The 19397-nt window shown below is 48.2% G+C and overlaps 1 protein-coding gene across 1 annotated transcript in view; it reads left to right on the forward strand.

The window, feature by feature from the left end:
• Positions 1–19397, forward strand: part of PAPPA (pappalysin 1) — a 237027-nt gene that overhangs the window by 210184 nt on the left and 7446 nt on the right. The window contains exons 20-21 of the mRNA XM_035696916.2: positions 3565–3636; positions 8264–8362. Of these exons, the coding sequence (XP_035552809.1) occupies positions 3565–3636; positions 8264–8362 (171 nt within the window). The remainder of the gene's footprint in view (positions 1–3564; positions 3637–8263; positions 8363–19397) is intronic.

Raw genomic sequence — 19397 nt, forward strand, 5'->3', positions numbered from 1 at the left:
GGAGAAAAGAGGGCTCATCTTACAAGGTACCAGAAGGGGTGTCCAATCTGAACCTCGGGATGGGGAGACTCTTAAGATGCTTTGTTACATGTGTTCAGCTGCCTAGGACCCCTCTTCCCTGGGATTCATCTTGGAGACTTGCTGCCCGCCCACCCTACTTTTGTCTCAAAGCCCCTCCACCTTTCTGAACCTTGGTCTTCCCATTAGGCAAAAGAGTAAACCATTTTATATTTACAGTTTTGGGGGCTCGGAGAACCTCAAGGAGAGGGTTGGGTTCAAAGTATACACCTGGAAATCAGACAGCTGTGGGGTTTAAGTCCTGAACGTCACTGCCGATGCGTATGGCCTGGAGCAGGTTGTTTAACTTCTCTGTGGTCTGTTTCCTCTTGTGTAAACCACACTCAAAAATAGTACCTCTCTCGTAGTTATGGTGAGAAGTAAATAGATAATGAGTACAGGGCTTGGGTGGATGAGGATGAGGATGACGATGACAGGGTTGGTGGCAGTGCCATGTTGCTGATGATGGTGGTGGTGACGATGGTGATGGGGACGGTAGTGGGGGTGTTGGTGATGCTGATGGTCGTTGCAGACGGTAAGTTCTTCCTATGTGCACCAAGGCAGGAAATGAAAGCTGTCTTACAAAACCTGGTCTGGAAGCGCTCGTACTGGGCTAGAGGTCTCACTGGCACCCGGCGGAACAAGGCTGACATTGGAGGGGCCCCATATGGGATCTCCAAGTTTGTAGTGTAAATAGCCCAGCTTTTCCTTCAGCTCTCGCTGCCTGCCTGCTTCCCAGTTCTCACATACAGAGGGACCCTGTAGCGAGACAGGTAGGACGTGCAGCCCTAAGGAATAGTGGAAAATCCAAAAGCCTTGGAAAGATAAACAGCCTCATGCAGATAGGATAAAAGTCCTTTTTCTGAACTCACATCAGGTAAACCTGAGCTGACAAACTGGTACAACCACACCACGACATTCTTTTTTTTTTTTTTTTTTTTTTTTAAATTTTTTTTTATTTATTTATGATAGTCACAGAGAGAGAGAGAGAGAGAGGCAGAGACACAGGCAGAGGGAGAAGCAGGCTCCATGCACCAGGAGCCTGATGTGGGATTTGATCCCGGGTCTCCAGGATCGCGCCCTGGGCCAAAGGCAGGCGCCAAACAGCTACGCCACCCAGGGATCCCACACCACGACATTCTTACAGACTGATTACCTTAGCTCTCAATAAGCAAGGGGAGGGATGGCCATCAGATCCCGCATGCATCCTAAGCCTGCTCTGTTCTACTTCCTGAGCCGTTACCAAGTGGCCCTCCAGCATCCCTGGATTTGGGCTGGGGACAGACCTTCAGACCCAGAAATGAAAGCAGGTGATTCTCTCCACTTCTGGCCCTGCAGCTGGGAAACAGAGGGCACCAAAGTAGCTAAACTAGAAGAAAGCACTGGAGCTACTCAAATTCCTTCATTTGGTCGGCATGTATTTATCTGCTGTGCTCCAGGCCTGGCCCGTGGAAGGGACAGAGATGACTAAAACCCAGGTCCTAGGTTAACTGTTCCCATACCATTTATCTCAGTGTTATCATCACGGCAAGCTCCTGATGTGACCTTCAGGGCCCATTTCACAGACAGGAGAACTGGGCCTCAGAGTAGGAATTTACAAAGCAATTTCAAGTTGAATTACATCCACATCTGACACACCCCATGCCCAAGGTCTTTCCCATATTTCACCTTGTCTAGGTGTACTGGGGGAAAGGTAGAAAGGGGCAGGAGGGGGCTACATAGCAGATTTCACATGGCAAGGCTTGTCAGATCTTCAGGTTAGGCTCTTTGTCCTAAGACTTTAATTGTGCCTCTAGACACTGTGCTAGGCCTGGTAAGGGCTCTTCTGATGTTCTAGAAGAGTGGAAAACAAGCAAACATAACATTGCCCTTTGATAAAATCATCTCTATTTTGAGATTTAGCTATTCATTTGTAACAAAAACAGGTATGGGCGTCCTCCAGGTGCCAGCTGCCATTCTAGGTGTGGATGATCCAAGGGCGAACCACAGATACTATGCAGCAAAGAGGCACCAACCCAGTCTTAGCCCAGCCTTGGAGTCAAGGGATTCCCTTTGTTCCAAGCTCACCAAGAAACCTAATTACAGTTGGGCTTCCATATAGGTCTGCCTTCAGAAATTGGGTCGGTCACATGATTTTCCATATTCTGGCCCATATGACTGTTCATTTCTTAATTAAAATTAATCAGCTGGCACTCATCCAGGAGGGCAAGAGCTGATCATATAGACCTCCATGCTGGTCCCTGACATACTTACTTCCCATTGCAAATCTAAGCATTTGCCTCCAGATTATTTTAATTCTATTTTTTTAAAGAAATCATTGGAATTTTGGCATAGAAAGTAAGGCATCTATGACAGACTAGAGAAAGGAGTTTCTGGGATCACCATGTTAGCCCTGTTCCTAATGCTATTTACCTTCCTCATTTTATCCCCCCCCCCCCCGCAACACACTCCTTTAAGAATTATCCTCATACTGAATTTTATGTTATGAGCTGCCTTAAATAATTTCCAAAATGAGTGCTTGGTTTCAAATCCTGGTTTCTTCACTAAACAGCTATGAAGCCTGGGGAATTTATTCTCCTTAGGACCCAAGATTAATGCCCACCTCACTGCATGGTAACGAGTAATAAATAAGATAATGCATAAAGTAATTAGCACCACAAATGAACTCAATATATTTTAGTTGTCATTATCATAGTAATCATTATTATTATTAAAGGAGGCTATAAATACATACATACATGCAAACCTATACGCTGTCTCTAAGGGGTTTGGGGAAGGCACCAAAGAGGAAGTCAGTCTTAAGCAGCAATTTAAAGGATAACTAAAGAGACTCCAGGAGACAAGTTGGGGAAAGGGCATTTCAGCGAAGGAGAAGAGCAGGAACAAAGTCACAGGGGTGTGGAAGTGAGGGCAATGCCAGGGAATTGTGAGCGGGCCCTTATGGCATGGCGACAGGTCCACTGCACTCAAACTGTAATGTGTATCAGGATCATCTGGCAACCTTGTTTGTAAAAGGTGGAGTCCCTGGCCCTGGTCTCAGAGATTTGGATTCATTAGATCCAAGGTGGTTCCGAAGTACCTGCCTTCTCTGTGAGCTCCCGCACTGATCCTGCAGTTTCCTTAGGGAAACCCTGCGCTACCCCATTCTCCCATCTATCTACTCTTTCCCCCCCTGATCCCAGCTCCACCCATGGATCAAACATCGGCCACAAATTGCCTGATGGGCCTTTCTGATCGCATCTTCATCCTCCAATTCTGTTTTTCTTTAGCCCTTATTCGTGCCAGGGAGATAGGGAATCATGATACCTACAACAAACACAAATACTATTGTAATCTCATGGTTCCTGTTATTGCAAGTACCTGGGCGAATTATCCATGCAAATGCCAGGGTGAAATCAGGACTTGGAAGATCCAAGAAGAGGTGGGGTGCTTGAATGTGGTGCCAACAAAGAGATGGCTTCCTCCCAGCCACACACTCATCTGACTGCTCTTTCCCTCTCTCTGCAGAGAGTTGTCTGCACAGCTGGTCTCAAGTGGTATCCTCACCCTGCTCTGATTCACTGTGTCAAAGGCTGTGAGGTGAGTCCCTAGTTGTTATATTGATCATGGCTACCATTTGCTATACCTACAAAGTGCTGTGAATATCCCTTTAACAGGCTTCTTCGACAGGAATGAGCAAACCCATTTTACAGATGGGGGGAACTGAAGCACAGAAATACCAACAGATATGTTCAAAAATACATCTAATATATAACAGAAATGGGATTCCAAGCCAGGTTTTCCTGCTTCCTAAGCAGGAAGTGTTCAACATAATATTGTATCTGTAAGGGAGGGAGGGAGGGAGGTCATATTGATTTTGCATCTATAACATGCCAGGCATTTTACCAAAATTGTCACATTTAATGTTTATAGAACCACAGGGTGCATTTTTTTTCTTTCTAATTCCTACTTTACTGCTGACCATTAATTGCAGGTCACTCCCTTTTGCCACACGTTTGTCATTCACTTGTTCTTCAACCCCAGAAGTAATATGGCCACCTTAGCCCCGACCATAGAGCTGAAAGTGAAGATCCCCTCTGACTTGAATCATTCCCTGGAACTTGGCATTATGGAGATCTGTCTCTGTGACTCAGTGACAAGCCTGGGGAGGGAAAGGGCCAGGGTACTTAGAATGTCATCTGTATTCCTAAGGGGTTACACTGCCTTTGGAACTAAAATATATTTCTGTGCACCCCAAGTCCTTGTGGGTCTTCTCAGCTGGCAAGGAAAAGGTGGCCCCTAATCCCGTCCAGGTCGATACACAAATATCTGTGCCCCCCTCTCAGAGCCCACTCGGGAAAATGCATGTGAAACGGACTAGATTGAGCTCTAGGAAATGTAGTTGGTGAAATTCTTAGAATGTGAGAGTCAGAAATGCTCCTCTAGATGATCTGTACCTGACTTTTTAAAGGTGTAGCCAGATCTAAGATTTGAGGGAATACCCAGCCTGGAAGAGTTCTTGGTGTGATCTAACCCTACACATGATTATATGGAGTGGAAAATGAGAGTCAGAGAGGAGATGGATTGGCCCAAGGTTGGGCATAAAAGCCACAACTTAAAAGCTGCAGCACAAAAGCATGAACCTGGGTCTCCTGACTCCAGGCTGGTGCTTTTTTCTCCTCCACTAGGCCACCTCCCACTCATGAACCACCCCTGACCTGCAAGTGTCACAAGACAGCCCCTGGATCACACTTTTGTTTCTGTGTATTGGCTAGGGGCTCCCTGTGGCATCTTCTCAGGGCATTGGATGCTATAGTCATTGAGAGCCCCCATTCTCCCAAGGTTCAGCCAGGAATGGCAAAACCAAGGCCAAGGCCCTGTGGCTCTTGCTTCCTTCCATCTCTCTGGATCAGTCCAGTGCTTGGAGAAAAGGAAGCTTGTATTACCTGGGCACTCGTTCTGCTGAGTCGGCGGTCTGGGCAGCCAGTGTGACAGCAGAATTCGATCCTCCTTTGACTCAGCACTGGGGCCTAGGAGACCCTCACCTGTCAGGCTCTGAGCCCTGCCAACGATGCTTATCGCCTTTGCCCTTGCAGGTGCCCCTCATCTCCTTTCTTCCTTAGCTTAGAGCTTATAGTTTGCCTCTTGTCTGGGGCTGAAAAGAACGCCTGGAAGAGATATAAACTCTGAGACTAGGGAGGAACCATCAACCCGGAATGCCCTAGAGGTAGCCAAGATTGAGGAAGGGTTTTGGGAACTCCTGAGCCGTCCACCCCAAGCTGTGTCCAATGTGGTCACTTCACTCTTTCATGCATCAGAGCTTCACCGATGCCTCTTCTGTGCCTGATGCTACTCTACGTTCTGGGAACACAATGATCTCAGTCGAGTGAAAACAGTAACTATGCTCTCTTCCAGAGTCATCTGTGGTATCTTCTTGCCCCTTGTCCATCCATGTATCTGTGTAGCCATCCATGCAGCATTTTACTGGATAAACATTTAAGGAACACATGTTCGATGAAGTTTTGCTCAAATTGCCACACGTTTTGCTAGGAAATCTAGGATGACACAGAGTCTCATCCGTCAGGAGCTCACAGTGTGGCAAAGGAGATAAACAGTTAAAGAGAGAATTCTGAAATATGTACCAAGAGCTGTAGCCAAAATAAGTACAAGAAGCTATAGAAGCACAGAACATCCTGGGGGTATCAGAGAAGGCATTTTGGAGGGGTGAGGTTTGAGCTAGGTCTCGAAGGGTGAGTTGCTTGCCAGGCCACAGTAGTAGTGGCAGCCATGAGAAATACCAGGGATGGGGAAAATTTCTAAGTAGCAGAGCTTTTCACATGTTATTTGCTCTCTCTACGAATTTTCCCTTCTCCGCCCTCGTCTAATTAACCCCTGCTCATCTTTCTGATCTCAGCTGAAATGTCATTTCCTAAGGGACACCTTCACGGAGCTCCCTGATTAGGTCCAGTCCTCTTACTCTTTAACAGAATCATGTTTCCTTTCCTCTGTCGTGCTCATCAGAGTTGAAATTGGCCAATTAGATGTGTGATTATTTGATTAAAGTCTGCCTCCTTGCTGAAGTGTAAGGTCTGGAGGAGTAGGAGCTCGATCTATATTGACTATTGTATCTTTTTCTTTAGCACATGTAGTAGGCATTCAGTAAATATGGTCAAGTACAAGATGAGTGGAGGGACGCACAGATGTGGCTGCAGGAAAGGACATGTAGGGGAGGGTAGCCAAGGAGGAGACTGGAGATTGATTGTTTCAGGTGCCAAAAAAAAAAAAAAATGCATTTATCTTTTTTTTTTTTCTCTTCTTCCTCAGCTACTCTTTTACGGAGCCAGTTCCTTTCATTCTAAGGAACATTTGGTTTCCTTCCTTACTCTGTTTTAAATGATATAAGAAAGGTCATAAAGAACAGATCCCACAGGCACATCTCCTAAGGCACAGAGAAAAACCAAGGACTTATCCCAAGGGCTTATCCTTTGTTTGTTGTTTGGGCCCTTCTGTTCGAATATGAATGTAATAACGTGTTCATTTTGTCAGATACTCAGCAGAGTCACACTTGTGTTCATAGCCGTGCACATTTGCACATATATACCTGAGCACAGCTCTCGCCTGTTCTTGGTTCTGTCTGTCTTGCTAAGATATTTTTTTTAGACCCTAAGGATGGTGATCAAGTGGAATCTGGCATCATGAATTGGGAGCACAAAGGCTCGGTGAATTTGGAGCTGAAATGCAAAATTCAGGGATGTCACATGGGAGGGGCTCCTTGTGAGCTTGGTTTTCCCCATAACAGTCAGGGTGGGAAGGAAAGACCATTGGATCACAGGGGTTGTGCTGAGATGCAGTGGCTCTAGCTGACTGATTACATCTTTCCCATCAGTGAGTCACTTGAGCATTAGAGAGCCCAACTTGAACTTCAATCAGGGAGGTCTTACTGTCTTCTATGTTAAAGGGTCACACAGCATTGCTTTTGATGTGAGGAGGGGTATGCTTATTGCTTTGAGAAACTAGTGGACTAATCCTGCCTCTCTGTTTCACAACTGAGAGTCATGAGGCCCATAGAAGATAAGCCACTTAACCAAAATCCCCAAGTAACCCCTCCAGTTGGCTGAGGTGTATTAGGCTGGAACCCATGTTTTCTGGATCCCTGACAAATGCCTTTCCATATACCAATACGATGTGTTCAATTTTAAAAACATCTCTAAGAGCCAAAGTTGTACCCAGCATTAAACTAGGTGATAGGGAGACCAAGATGAACTGGATATCGCACATGTGTTCAACGGCCTCACAGTCTTGCACCAGCTGCAGGTTCCTAAGCAGACATTGGAAAACAGTATGCTTGGTGCCCGGACGGGGACACAAAGGTGTTAGGAGGTTTACATATACTCCTGACTCTCCCATAAGATTACTCTCAGTTCAGATCAGTGATGACTTAACCCCATCATCTTTTCCCTCATCTTTGGGGTACCACAGTGTTGGAGGAACACAGGGGAAAAAAGCAAAGAACCATATGTGCTTGATACAGACTCGAATGGCAATGAAAAAATAAGAAGCCAGAGTAGATTTATATTACTGCTCTGCCCCTGCCAGGGTGATCTCGACTGAGCCCCTTGCTTGCTCTGAGCCTCAGAATCTTCATCTGAAAAGTGGGAATGGCAGGGCTTACCTCACAAAGAAGACAGCAAACATGTAATGCATGTGGCATCAAGTACACCTGTCCTCCAGTGCTAGAGGGGAGGGAGCCCACCATCATGCACAGACCACTGCGCCAAGTTCCTATGAATTCTTAGGTTTGATCCTTACAGGTCTTGTGCAGATTATATTCAGCTTATATCGTATTATAAATGGTGTTTTTATATTACCTACTACTAGGAAAAGTAGGAGAAGGGTCCTCAAATTTTCTAATCATTTCTTCAAGTATGAAGAAGCTTTAGAGAGATGTGAGCGATCTGTCCTGTGGCTTTGCATACCCTAGCCTACAGGTGTGTCTACCGGCATAACCACAGTTGTGTTGGGGAAAATGTGGCTAGATAAGTCTTTACAAATGGTAGAAGCAATACTTTGTCCAAGGGAGTGTTGGCATTTGAAGCCAGGCAAGCTGCCTGCAGAGGTTTTTAAAAGGATGAGAGAGAGCCGAACAATTACCATGGTGCAGGGCCATCCCCCACCCACTCCAGGTTACTAACAGGCTGCTTCCTTCTGCCTTTCTTCCCCCTTGCAGCCCTTCATGGGAGACAATTACTGTGATGCCATCAACAACCGAGCTTTCTGCAACTACGATGGTGGGGACTGCTGTGCCTCTACGGTGAAGACCAAGAAGGTAGGCCCCCGGGCAGCCACCCTCTGCAGGTCTCTCCTGGTTCCTAGCCAGGATCACTGGCATGTGGGACGACCCATGGCCCTGGTTGTGTCAGCACTTGCTCACACGCTGTGCTGTACTGTATTGTATTTTTTGTTCTTTGAGCCAGTAGTTGAGCTAATATCATGTGCTGGGCCCTGAGCTGGTGGGCAGACTCATGGATGATCTTTGCAGATGTGGTTCGTTAGCCTCAAGGCTTGGAGCCTGGTGTGGAAGCAGATAAGTACAAGTGTAATCAATACTTTCATAAGGGGGAGGATAGAGCACTGAGAGGGCCCAGGCCAGAGGCTGGAGAAAGGCTCTACCAAGGGGTCAGCATCGACACTGAGACTTGAGGGATAAGGAGAAAGGAACAGGAAGGTAGCCAGGAAAAGATGAGTTTCTGGGGCCAGAGAGGGTAAAATCTTAGAGAGAACTTGCATTTCTAGGGGGTATGGGTAACATCTAGGGGCAGAGAGAAGATGGGACATTCTTAACAAGGTAAATCATAGCCTTTAATTGTTTTATAACCTGTTTGGTTTTTCACACTTGTAAAATTAGGGGGGGGTGGTCTTGGTTGTGATTTTCTTCCTTTGCATATTAAGGTATAACAGGAGTGATTCAAGTGTCTCGAGTCAACCTGGGATATTTGACTATGATGCATACCCACTGCTCATGGAAGAGTGGCCACCCCCACTTTCTTCCTGCTGAGAGCTGGGCAACCCAGGTTGAGAAGTGCTCTGGGTGACAAACGAGTTCATGAGGAACGATCTCTGGTTTTATACTCATCTACCATCTGCACTGAAAAATCATTTGAGATCATCTCTTTCTCTTCAAAGAAGGGGGAGCTGTGTTCCTGAGACCAGTCATAGTCCATCCTGGCTGAAGTGCTGTCAGTGATTATCTAGGCCCGCAGTTCTCATTTCATAATGGGGGTAAACTGAGGCCCATACAGGAGAAATGGTTTGTCCCTGGTGGCAGAGTGAGGGACAGAAACAGAGCAAGGTTTCAGGGTCGCTATCCATATCGCACCATCCGTAAAAGAATTAGTTCCTTTAAGAAAGATGCTCAGACCCTAGAATGTGGGGATGAACAGGGCAAAACCCAAGGAACACACTCAAGCTGCATCTTTGGGTTGAGCTGCGGGGGCTCTCTGGAATCAGCCAGTCTCGAATGGGCAATATTTTAGCATGCCTGCCTCCTTTTTTTAATTTTTTTTTAAATCATCCCTAGTGTAGGTCTGTACTTTCTGCTCAAATACAGTAGAATAAAATTCATTTCCTACTAATGGATTTTAGTTTTCACCCAATTATGAAAGAATACTTTTTTGGAAAATCCAGAAAGCAGAACGACAGCAGAATCCCTTCTTGTCGGACAGCCCAGAAACAGCCACTGGTTCCTTGTGCCACGTTGTACCGCGTGTGTAAGTGTGTGGATATGTGTTCCTGTGGGTCTCTCACTGCATTTCCAGTTTGGGATACTGTTTTGACCCAGCATAGGAAATCTTATACCTAAGAATGATCTGATATCATCATAAACCTTACAGCTGTCGTTTTTGCTCTATTATTATTTATCAGAGGGTCCTGATGTATCATCATTTATGTGACCATTCACCTCAGGCTGTTATTTTTAACTCTTGGGTTACTTTGGTTTCTTGCAAAGATAAATAACGATGCTCGTGAGTATCTTAGCACGTAGATACTTCTCCAGCTCTGTTCCTCGACAGTTGGCTTTTTAGAATGGAAATGACTAGGACGAAAGGTGTGAGCATTTTTAAGGCTCTTGACCCCTGGTGCCAAACGAATACAGCATACAGGAGAGTCGATTTCACGTGTTCGGAGTCCACCGTGTTCAAAAGTGAATGCACAAGGGAGGTTGTGTTTTAAATAGAAGTTCTTGTAGAATATGACACAGTATTCATGTGACACCATCAGTTGGAGCAAGAGCAGCTCCGATTAAAAGAATTTTCCTACCACCTATAACTTATATACGAAAACATTAAAAAAAAAACCCTAATTTATTTTTTATTGGGAGACTCCCCTAAATGGATTGCTGTTTCTACAGAGTGCATGGTGGGAACATGAAGTCATGAGACTGAGGTTCAGGTGCAGACTCCAAATTATTACAGTCACTTGAAAAAAATACATATATATACACCAAATGGCCATTTTGACTCTATGTTCATACTGGGCTCAGTTGCAATAATTTCAGACGTCAGCGTCCTTGGGTGAGTGCTGCCTCTTTAGTGAGGGACCCAGAGTCAGTTCTTTGCTAGTTCTGAATGTGCTTTCTGGTCCTTTTTCCCCCTTTCCTTTTCTACCCACATTATATATGTAATTTAGGCTTTTTGTGTGAAAAGACCCCCTTCTTCCACGTTAAATTGGTGATCCTTCTTGTCGGCCGGGGCTGCAGGATGCAGCTAGCCCAGCATCCTTTGTTCAATGAGATGCCTGTTCCTCGAGCACCTGTGTGGGCCCAGCAGCGCACCGAGCTGTGAGCACTGGACCAAGTCGAGACAGACCTGCACCTGCCCTCGCAAGGCTTGTGGCCTATTAGGGGAGCCAGGCGTGGGCAGGGAGGTATACGACCGTGCGTGGTGGTACCTCCGTAGAAGGGCAGGACAGCAAAGGTGCAAATCTTACGGAGACCGGTGTGAAGGTCAGAGATGGTTACATTGAGACCTGCAGGAGGAGTAGCTTTCCTGGGGAAGGTGAGGGGTGGTTGAAGTCAGGACGGAGAGCCTGCGAGCGCTACGTGTGTGGATGACAGACTGACGGCCTCTCTTCTGGTGCATTTGGCTTTGCTACGGTTGTTCCTGGTCCACAGTATTTGGGGCCTCCTTCAGATTTGCGATTCTTGGGAGTCTGACTTCTGGAGGAGAAAGGCATCTCAAATTAAACTTGTACTTCTACCATTTCAATCCCCCAGTTTAACTTCTGAGTAAAGTCCGGCTTCTCGGATGCTTTAACGCTCTCTCCCTGTGTACACCCGGCTGTACTGCCTGCAGTAGACGGCCTTATAGAGCCAGCAGGTGGAGAAATAGAGGATAGAGAAATAGAGACACCCCTAAGGGAGTCGCCACAGCGGTCAGACATCCTGCCAGATGCTTGTCCCCTGTCTCTTTCTTTAAGCCCCACGTTCCCCTCTTACAGGTCACTGTCATCCCAGTTGCACAGGTGAGCCAGTTTGGGCTCAGAGCACTTGCAGGACTTGCTTGAGTTCACTTGGCCACAAGTGCTAAGGCCCGAGTTTGAACCCAGTCCTGACTCAGGAGCCCAGCTCTTCCCTGTGTGTGGGGCTGAGTCCTCAGGGTGCGTGGGCATGACCCTCCCCGTTCTGGTTGGAGACAATTCGCAGTGAACCCCGCCTGCCAGGGAACCTTGGCCGTCGGACCCCTCCCCTTGGCAAAGGTGAAAGCAGCTTTTCCCGGCAGCAAAGACAGGGTGGAGAGTCGTTGAGGCTCCCAGCCTTGCCAGCCATCCCTGACGTCCCAGACAGCAGTTTCCTCTGAGTGGAAAAAAGTCCTGGTTTCTGTCTCCAGCTTCCACAGCAGGAAGCCTCTTATAGCAGGAGAGGGGCCAGAGGCTGGCTTCCTTCCTCTCACTCCCTGCCCCTTACCACTGGGCCCATTTAGTTCCCACCTAAACTCTTGGCCCCGGGCACCCATCGTGGGAGGTCCCTGCCCACGAGCACACAGCCCGGCACTCAGAAGGTCACTGACAGGCCGGATCGGCTTCATGGCCTTCCTACGTGACAGTGATTTCATCTGTGGAGCCCATCCTGTGAGCCTGGCCGTGGTTTGGGGTCTCTGTGCATGTCGTCTCACTTAGAGACTCGGGTAAAACCTGGCAAGGTGGACTGAGCTGAGGCTCAGAGAGGTGAAGTCACTCGTACAAGGTGGCAGAGCTGTGGGGAGGACTTAGGATTTCGTGGCTCCAAACAGCAGTCGCTACCATCGCTTGAGGGCTGCCGATGGGCCCAGCCTGGTGGTAACGGGGCACGAGTCTGCTGTCTGCTCTTCTCATCACACGGTCGTCCCGTCCCGGGTGCTGTCTTGTTATCCTCACCGTCCAGACCCCGCAGCTGAGGCCGGGGGGCCGGGCGGAGCCGGGCTCCTCCACCACGAGGGCTGGAGCTGAGCGGCAGACCGCGAGTCTAGGCCGCGAGGTGCTGCTTCGGAGCCCTGCCCCGAACATCCCGCTGTAACGGGCTTGCGTCTCGCCCTTCCCTTGGTGGGTGGGCGTCTTCCTTCCTGGTGCTCCTGGACAGCAGGCCCGGGCGTGAGCGCACGGCCTCTTCTCGCAGACATCCTTCTAGCCAACTCTCTAACTTAACCTCTTCCCAGTCTCCAAGGCCTAGGGCCTCCTGGTCATTTGGCCCAGAATGATGTCTGTCTGCTGCCTTCATCCTTCCTCCCCGTGTTCGTCTGTCCAGACACCAGCTGTTCCCCACATCTGCCTTGTGGGGTGACCCGGGCCCGGCTGGCAGACAAGAGCAAGACAGTGCAGGAAACTCCGTCTGACGGGGTGACCGGTTTCCCATCCAGACACCTGTCTGTAGTGCGGGGCAGACAGGAAAGGGCAGGACTCAGCCTCTCAGCATGTCCGTTTATTATTTTCCTGTTGGAGCCTTGAGGAGTCTCGAATACAGAGCAGATTTCCAGAATGGTTGCTTCAATAATCCACCCTCATAACAACAACAGAGAAATTCATTTATAATTGGAATCATTCTAGTAGCCATGTGTTGGAGGTTTGAGGGAAGACGGGGAAACAGCCTTAACTTATTCAGCGTAGCAAGGTTTCGTGAGGCGTGGTGGCCTGGAACACTAGTTATGATCGTGTTTTAGACAGCTGCTAAGAGACTGGTTCTGGAGGATGTCTGGGAAGTTGGGGTGTAGTCCCAGTTCTGTGACTTAGTTCTGTGACCCTGGGCAGGCCAGGCTCACCTTCGGGTTTTATCTCTTGACATTTGGATTATATTCATGTCTAAAGATTCTCCACATGGCTTCCTGAGGGAATTGGCCATTGGCAGGAACCTGAAGGCTATTTGGAGCAGAGACCAGTCGGCTAAGAAGAAATTAATCCCAGAAACATGTCTCAGCACAGGATGGCATGCCTAACTGATGACATTCAGTATAGAGTTGTTCTGTTTATTTGCTAAATCGAAGTAAAAGCGTGGTTTCTTGTGAAAGGACGTTGTACCCAGGCGTAGCCCATTGGTCTAAGGAGTCTAGTGATTCTATAGGATGTAGGAAGATAAAAATCAGTAGATGGACAGCAGCCTGCTTAGCTGAGTGGTCCATGCTAAAAGGTTGGGTATTGGGCTGCAGAGTTGGTGATGTGCCTCAGTGGCTCTTAAAATCTCAATTCAGCAATCAGAGTGGTCCTCCGAAATAAGTCTTGGGGTATCACACCTCTGCAAAGCCCGTCAAGTGTCTCCCCATTTTACGCAGAGTAAAAACCAGTCCTCCCAATGACCTATCAGGCCCTTGGTTGTCTGCCTACCCCCAACACTTCTCTGACCTCACCCCTATTATCAGTACCTTCCCTCACTTGACTCCAGCCCTCTGGACTGTCCAGCTGGGTGTCCTCCTACCTTTGACAGACGTTGTCTCTGGCTCCTCCTTTAGCTGACAACATTCTTCCCCATTAATCCACATGACTCACTGTGTTACCTCCTCCAAGTCTTTGCCCAAGTGTCAAGTTCTCAATGAGCCCCATCCTGACCACCCACCTTACGTTACCCCTGGCACTCACGTACCCATTTGCTTTGGCCTCCACTCTTCTTTCTTTCTTTTATAACCCTTATCACTTTGGCACATCCTAGAAAATATATTTATCATCTCATTATCCCTCCCCTCTTGCTGATCAAATGAAAATTTTGTGAGGTCAAGGATGTGCATCTGTTTGTTCAATGAGGTATCCCTAGTTGCACTATACCCTGCTGGTGAGCACCCGCTATGTGACGGACACTGTTGTAGGCCCCAAGCACGATGGACCTGGTCCTGACCATGCTGAGTTCATGTCTGGTGGACTAATGGCCATGTGTTTAGAGTATATTAAGACAGATAGAGCAAGTGAGGAGAGTCAACAAAGCTTCCTGGAGAAGGAAACACCAAAGGTGAGACATGAAAGGCATAGTAGGTCATAGCCAGGTAAAAGGAGTCTGTGGGGGAGGGAGGACCAGGGATTAAGATGCGAGAGAAAAGAGAGTTTCTGGCAGAGGGCACAGTCTGTGCAAAGGCCCAGACATAAAGAGGCATGCTAAGGAAACCCCAATTCCCTGAGTGTGGCTAGAGCACAGGATGAGAGGGGATGTTAGTAGTAAGAGGTAAGAAAATGAACCTTAAGCAGGCTTTTTAAACCAAGCCAGAGAACCTGAACTTTATCCACAGAGCATAGGAGTATTTCAGTGATTCTAAGCACTGAACTAGTATAGAGAATCCTAGAAGGCTTCCTGGAAGAGGGGCTAGACATGTTTACCTTGGAAGATTAGTAAAAGACAACAGGAAGATGACTAAACAGACTACACTAATTCCTCCTTGTCCCAAAAATCACTGGCTTCTGGAATGTTATGATTTTTCCTATTGGGGGTGTAGCATTGACTTTTTCATGTGGATGAATAAGACACTCATTTTCGTTTGATCCTGCGAAGGGGTCAGACCCTCCTATCCCCCCAAATTACCATCCTCATAACCACTGTCAACATCACCATGACCACCATCAATACCAGCATCACTGTCACCACCACCATCGGCAGCAGCAGCAGCATTCACTGAGCACATAGTATAAGCAATAGACGATGCTGAGGGCTTCCCTCGAATTTTATACTTTCTGTAAAATATTTCCAGAGGGCAGGACTGTCATTACCCTCATTTTACAAACAGAGAAACTGAAGCCGCCAAAATGAAAATAACTTGCCTAACAGCATACACGGAGCCCCTGACAGCGCAAGGAATCCAACCCAAATCTCATTCCTTTCTCTCCACCGTCCCCTCCCTTATCCACATGACCACTGTATCCACATTGAAACAAGCCTCTCTATTCATGGACTCCTCCATGCCCCGTGCCAGGCGTGTGTCTCCCCTACCTCCGAGGAGCTTACAGCGAGTCCTTGTACTTGACATCACACCTTGGTCCACTTGATCTCATTAAATCTTTCCATCAACACGATGACGTCCCTGGCACTCAGGTGGTGAACCGACTTGTGCCCAAGCTCCCGCAGTGGGCGGGGGGATAGTCAAGGCTTTCTGCCGTTCAGCGTAGGCCGCCCCTTGCTCCCCATGCTGCACACTCTCTGCTGTGGCCTCCCTGTTGAGTCTGAGTCAGAATCCTGGCCCTGCCTGTCTCCCAGCATCAGGGGAGACCCGCAGCCAGGGCCTTGCGGTGCATTTGCCTGGGCTGCATTCCTGAGCCTCTCACACATACGGATGGAGCTGTTCTCCCGGGCAGCTCACAGAGGAGAAGCCCCTGAGCCTGGGCACCATCTCCAGCCCAGAGGAAAAAAGGAGAGAATCCTGGCCTTTAGTCATTGACCTGGGCTTGTTCACAGAATCCTAGAGTGGGTGGCCAAGCCATTTATGGGATAGCCTCACCACACGGTGCTGGGAATCCCAAATGTAAACTGGCCACCACAGCGTTTGTGCTGCGGGTGGTAGGTTTCCTTGGGAGGCCATCGGGGGGAGAAGGTGGAACGCTGCTTGGGGAGTCAGGGAATCTGGGAATCGGGCTCAGAGCTAACTTTACCAGGATGTGGCCCTTTTTTCTGTGCCTCACTTTCTCCCTCTGTCAAAAGGGGACTCTGACTCCTGCTGCGCCTGCCTCCTGGGGGGTCGGTGTCGAGGAGAAGGTTACACATGGGGCTGCAGATCCCAGGCCACCTGCCAGCCAAGTGACTCACCTCTGGGCATTGTAGTTCCCTCTAAGAAGTAAAATGGGGCTAGTAAGAATAGCCACCTTATTAGGGGTGCTGGGAAGAGTGAGTGAGATAATGCGCACTGGGGTTCACTCAGCCAGGCACGTGATAAAGGGATAAAAGGCTATTGGCTGGAAAAAGACAAAGCAACATCCTGTCCAGGCTGTGGAGGAGGAGCCTTCTTACTCTCACTTGCTGAAAAGCTCTCTGAGTTCTTGGAGTGGACTTTTGAATCCTGTCATCTCATTACTAAGGGGTAGTGAGGTCCGGGGCAAGTTTGCTGTGCTCTAAACATTCTGAAACCTCTGTCTTCTCATCCACAAGATGGGTCGCTAACCACGCTAGCCTCATGGCAGTTGTGCAGACTGGACTAGCCAGCAGGTGGGAGTCCTCTGGCACACGGAAGGCCCTCCGGAAGTGCTAGTGTGGGCGTTGAGTGTTGGTCACTGCTGTGGACCTGCCCCTAGTTCAGACCCAGGGAAGGGGGTGGAGCTGCCAGCCGCTACCCTTCTGTTCCCACTCATAGGCCCTTGATCAGGGAGGAAGCTTGTGAGAAGAGGAGACCCCGGGGCAGGCTCTGAACAGGCAGTTCACTGAGCTGCAAGAGGCAGGCAGGTGGAGGAGACAGGCTGCTGAACGTCGCCTCTGCACTAGGACCTCTGTAAGCTCATTTGGAGACGCTATTTCACTGACTCCTCAGCAGAATCCGGTGAGATCTTTCAGAGGACTCTGATTTTACAGATGAGGAGACAAAGTCCCTAGGGTGCCAAGGGCTTACAGAAAGTCAAGCAGCGCCTATGTAGAGCCCACACCCAAACCCAGGCTCGTCTGCCTCCTAGACTCCTAACAAGGGCTCAATACCAGCATACATGGAAGATAAGAAGGCTCCAGATCTGCCTCCTGAGACCAAGCCTTCCAGACTTTGTTATGTTCTGACTGTGGTTCCTTCTCTCGGTTTTCAGACATGTTTCTTTGAGAAAAGGTCAGAGCTGCCTGGATTGACCTGGGGAGGAACGAGAACGGCCATACCATGCCCACTTAGCCAGGGTGGCCAGGCCGGCCAGAGAAGCTAACTGGGGCAGAGCCCTGGCAACAGATGGTTGTGGAGAAGCTGAAGGAACTGGGGATAGCAGAAAGGGCAGCATTTGTGAGAGAAAGTCTAAATTTCTATATTCTGACCAGGACTTTTGCCTTCTACTCTTCTCAGACTGAGGAAGGTTTTCAGACAGATGGGAAGGTAGAGACCATTAACATTGAATCTTAGTGTACAGATTAGGGCAAGGGAAGGCCAGAGAAGGCGGGCAACCTGCACCTGTCACAGTGAGTGAGTGAAAGAGCAGAGGCTCCCCACCTTGGATTCTGGGTATATATGCATGCATTCCTTTGTTCCTCCATTCATGGGCCCATTGAGTGCCTGTTATGGGATATATAAAGACTCTGGTCAATGAAAGACAGGCTCCCTGCTCAGAGAGGGGTGACATACAGAGCATTTTGGTACACGGAGGGCTTACATAGGATGCTGTGATGTGGAACGTAGGTGATAATGCCATCTTTGTTCAGACCAATGAGGGAGGGGTGGTGACACATGAGATGGGACCTCAAGAGAGGAAGGAAAGCTGGTCAGGACACAGCAGTGAGGGCAGAGGAATGTTAATGGCTGGAGATTTGCTCAGATGGTGGTTCTTTGTATATGCGGTTCAACAGTGTTATGCCAGGCAACAGAGGAAAAGCCAGACTCACAGAGGGGTGTTCATGTGCAAGAAAGCAACATTAATGATCCACACAACCTCCCGAAGGTGTGTTCTATCACAGAAAGCCTTAACATTCAGTAATTCCAGGTGATCTACCAAGATAACCTAACTATGTTTCCTTTTATAAGCTATACAACAGTGATCTCCTATTTTCCTGTCACTTTTTCAATAAAATATTGATTATAGATGAAAAAATAAGAAAACCCATGGGATATTTGAGAGAACAAGAAGGAAATAAGCCACAGAGAGTGAGGAGGAGAAGGGGACCAGGAGAGGCCCGAGAAGTATGTGTGAGCAAATCATGCAAGGCCTTGATCTCATGCTGAGGACTTGGGGTCTTGTTCTAAAAGACCTGTTCCAGTTTTGCCCATGTGAGGTGCAGCAGGAAGCATGGGAGCTAAATCAGAAGTGAAATTATCCCTCATGGGTCAGAGCCAGAATTTGTGCACAGGACATTAGAGGTAACTGGATCATTCTAATGTTAGAACATGGGCAAGGGCAGGAGAAGAGAACAGATAAAGGGAAGGGAGGTGGAAAGGGGGACAATGGGCAGCAAAGGTGTCACAGATGGCGAAATGTGAGCTGGTGGGAAATATGACTCGGCACATATGTATTCAGCATCAAGCATCTCCTGAGTGTCAGGCCATGTGCTGGGGCTTCTGGATGCTTATTCTCATGTGATCTTCACAACCGCATGCAATACAGTGTTTTCAAAAATCAGCCTTTTGTAGATGTAGAAACTAAGCATCAGGACAGTGAAGGGACTTTCCGGAAATTGCTCAGTGACTAGGAGTCAAGCAAGGATGCCAGTCCAGGCTTCCTGGCCCCCGTGATCATACTCTCCCTACTTGACCTCAGTTATTAGACTTGGACTTGGCTCTGTCATCAGTGTCCCCACTTGGACTGGAGGATGTCCTCTATGTCTCTTCCAAGTCTAACATTCTCTGCTTCTCTTAGAGATAAAGAGGTTGTGGAAGACTTCTCTAGATTAGAAGGCACAGTCTCTGCAAAGGCATGATGACCAGGAGGTAGAGGTCCTGAACAGGGCACGGCCAGCTGCTGGGTGCAGAAAGACAGGCACTGCGTGGAAGGAGCATCAGTGAGAAAGCTTACATTCTTGGGAATGCTCTAGGAGTTGAAAAGAAACAGAGATGTGCTAGTCATGAGTACAATGAAAGGGTCAGTAAGAGATGGAGAAATGAACAGAGACATTCATTCATTCAGTGGCTCAGGCTCAGAAAACAAAACTGACATGGTTCCTGCCTCACTGAGGGAGAGAGATGAGGAGATACCTATCCTTTGATTGGTCGGTCTGTGCACTGAGCACATGCCAAGAACTGGGTGTTACATGC

The sequence above is a fragment of the Canis lupus genome, chromosome 11 (assembly GCF_003254725.2).
Source record: "Canis lupus dingo isolate Sandy chromosome 11, ASM325472v2, whole genome shotgun sequence".
In the NCBI taxonomy this organism is placed as follows: Eukaryota; Metazoa; Chordata; class Mammalia; order Carnivora; family Canidae; genus Canis; species Canis lupus.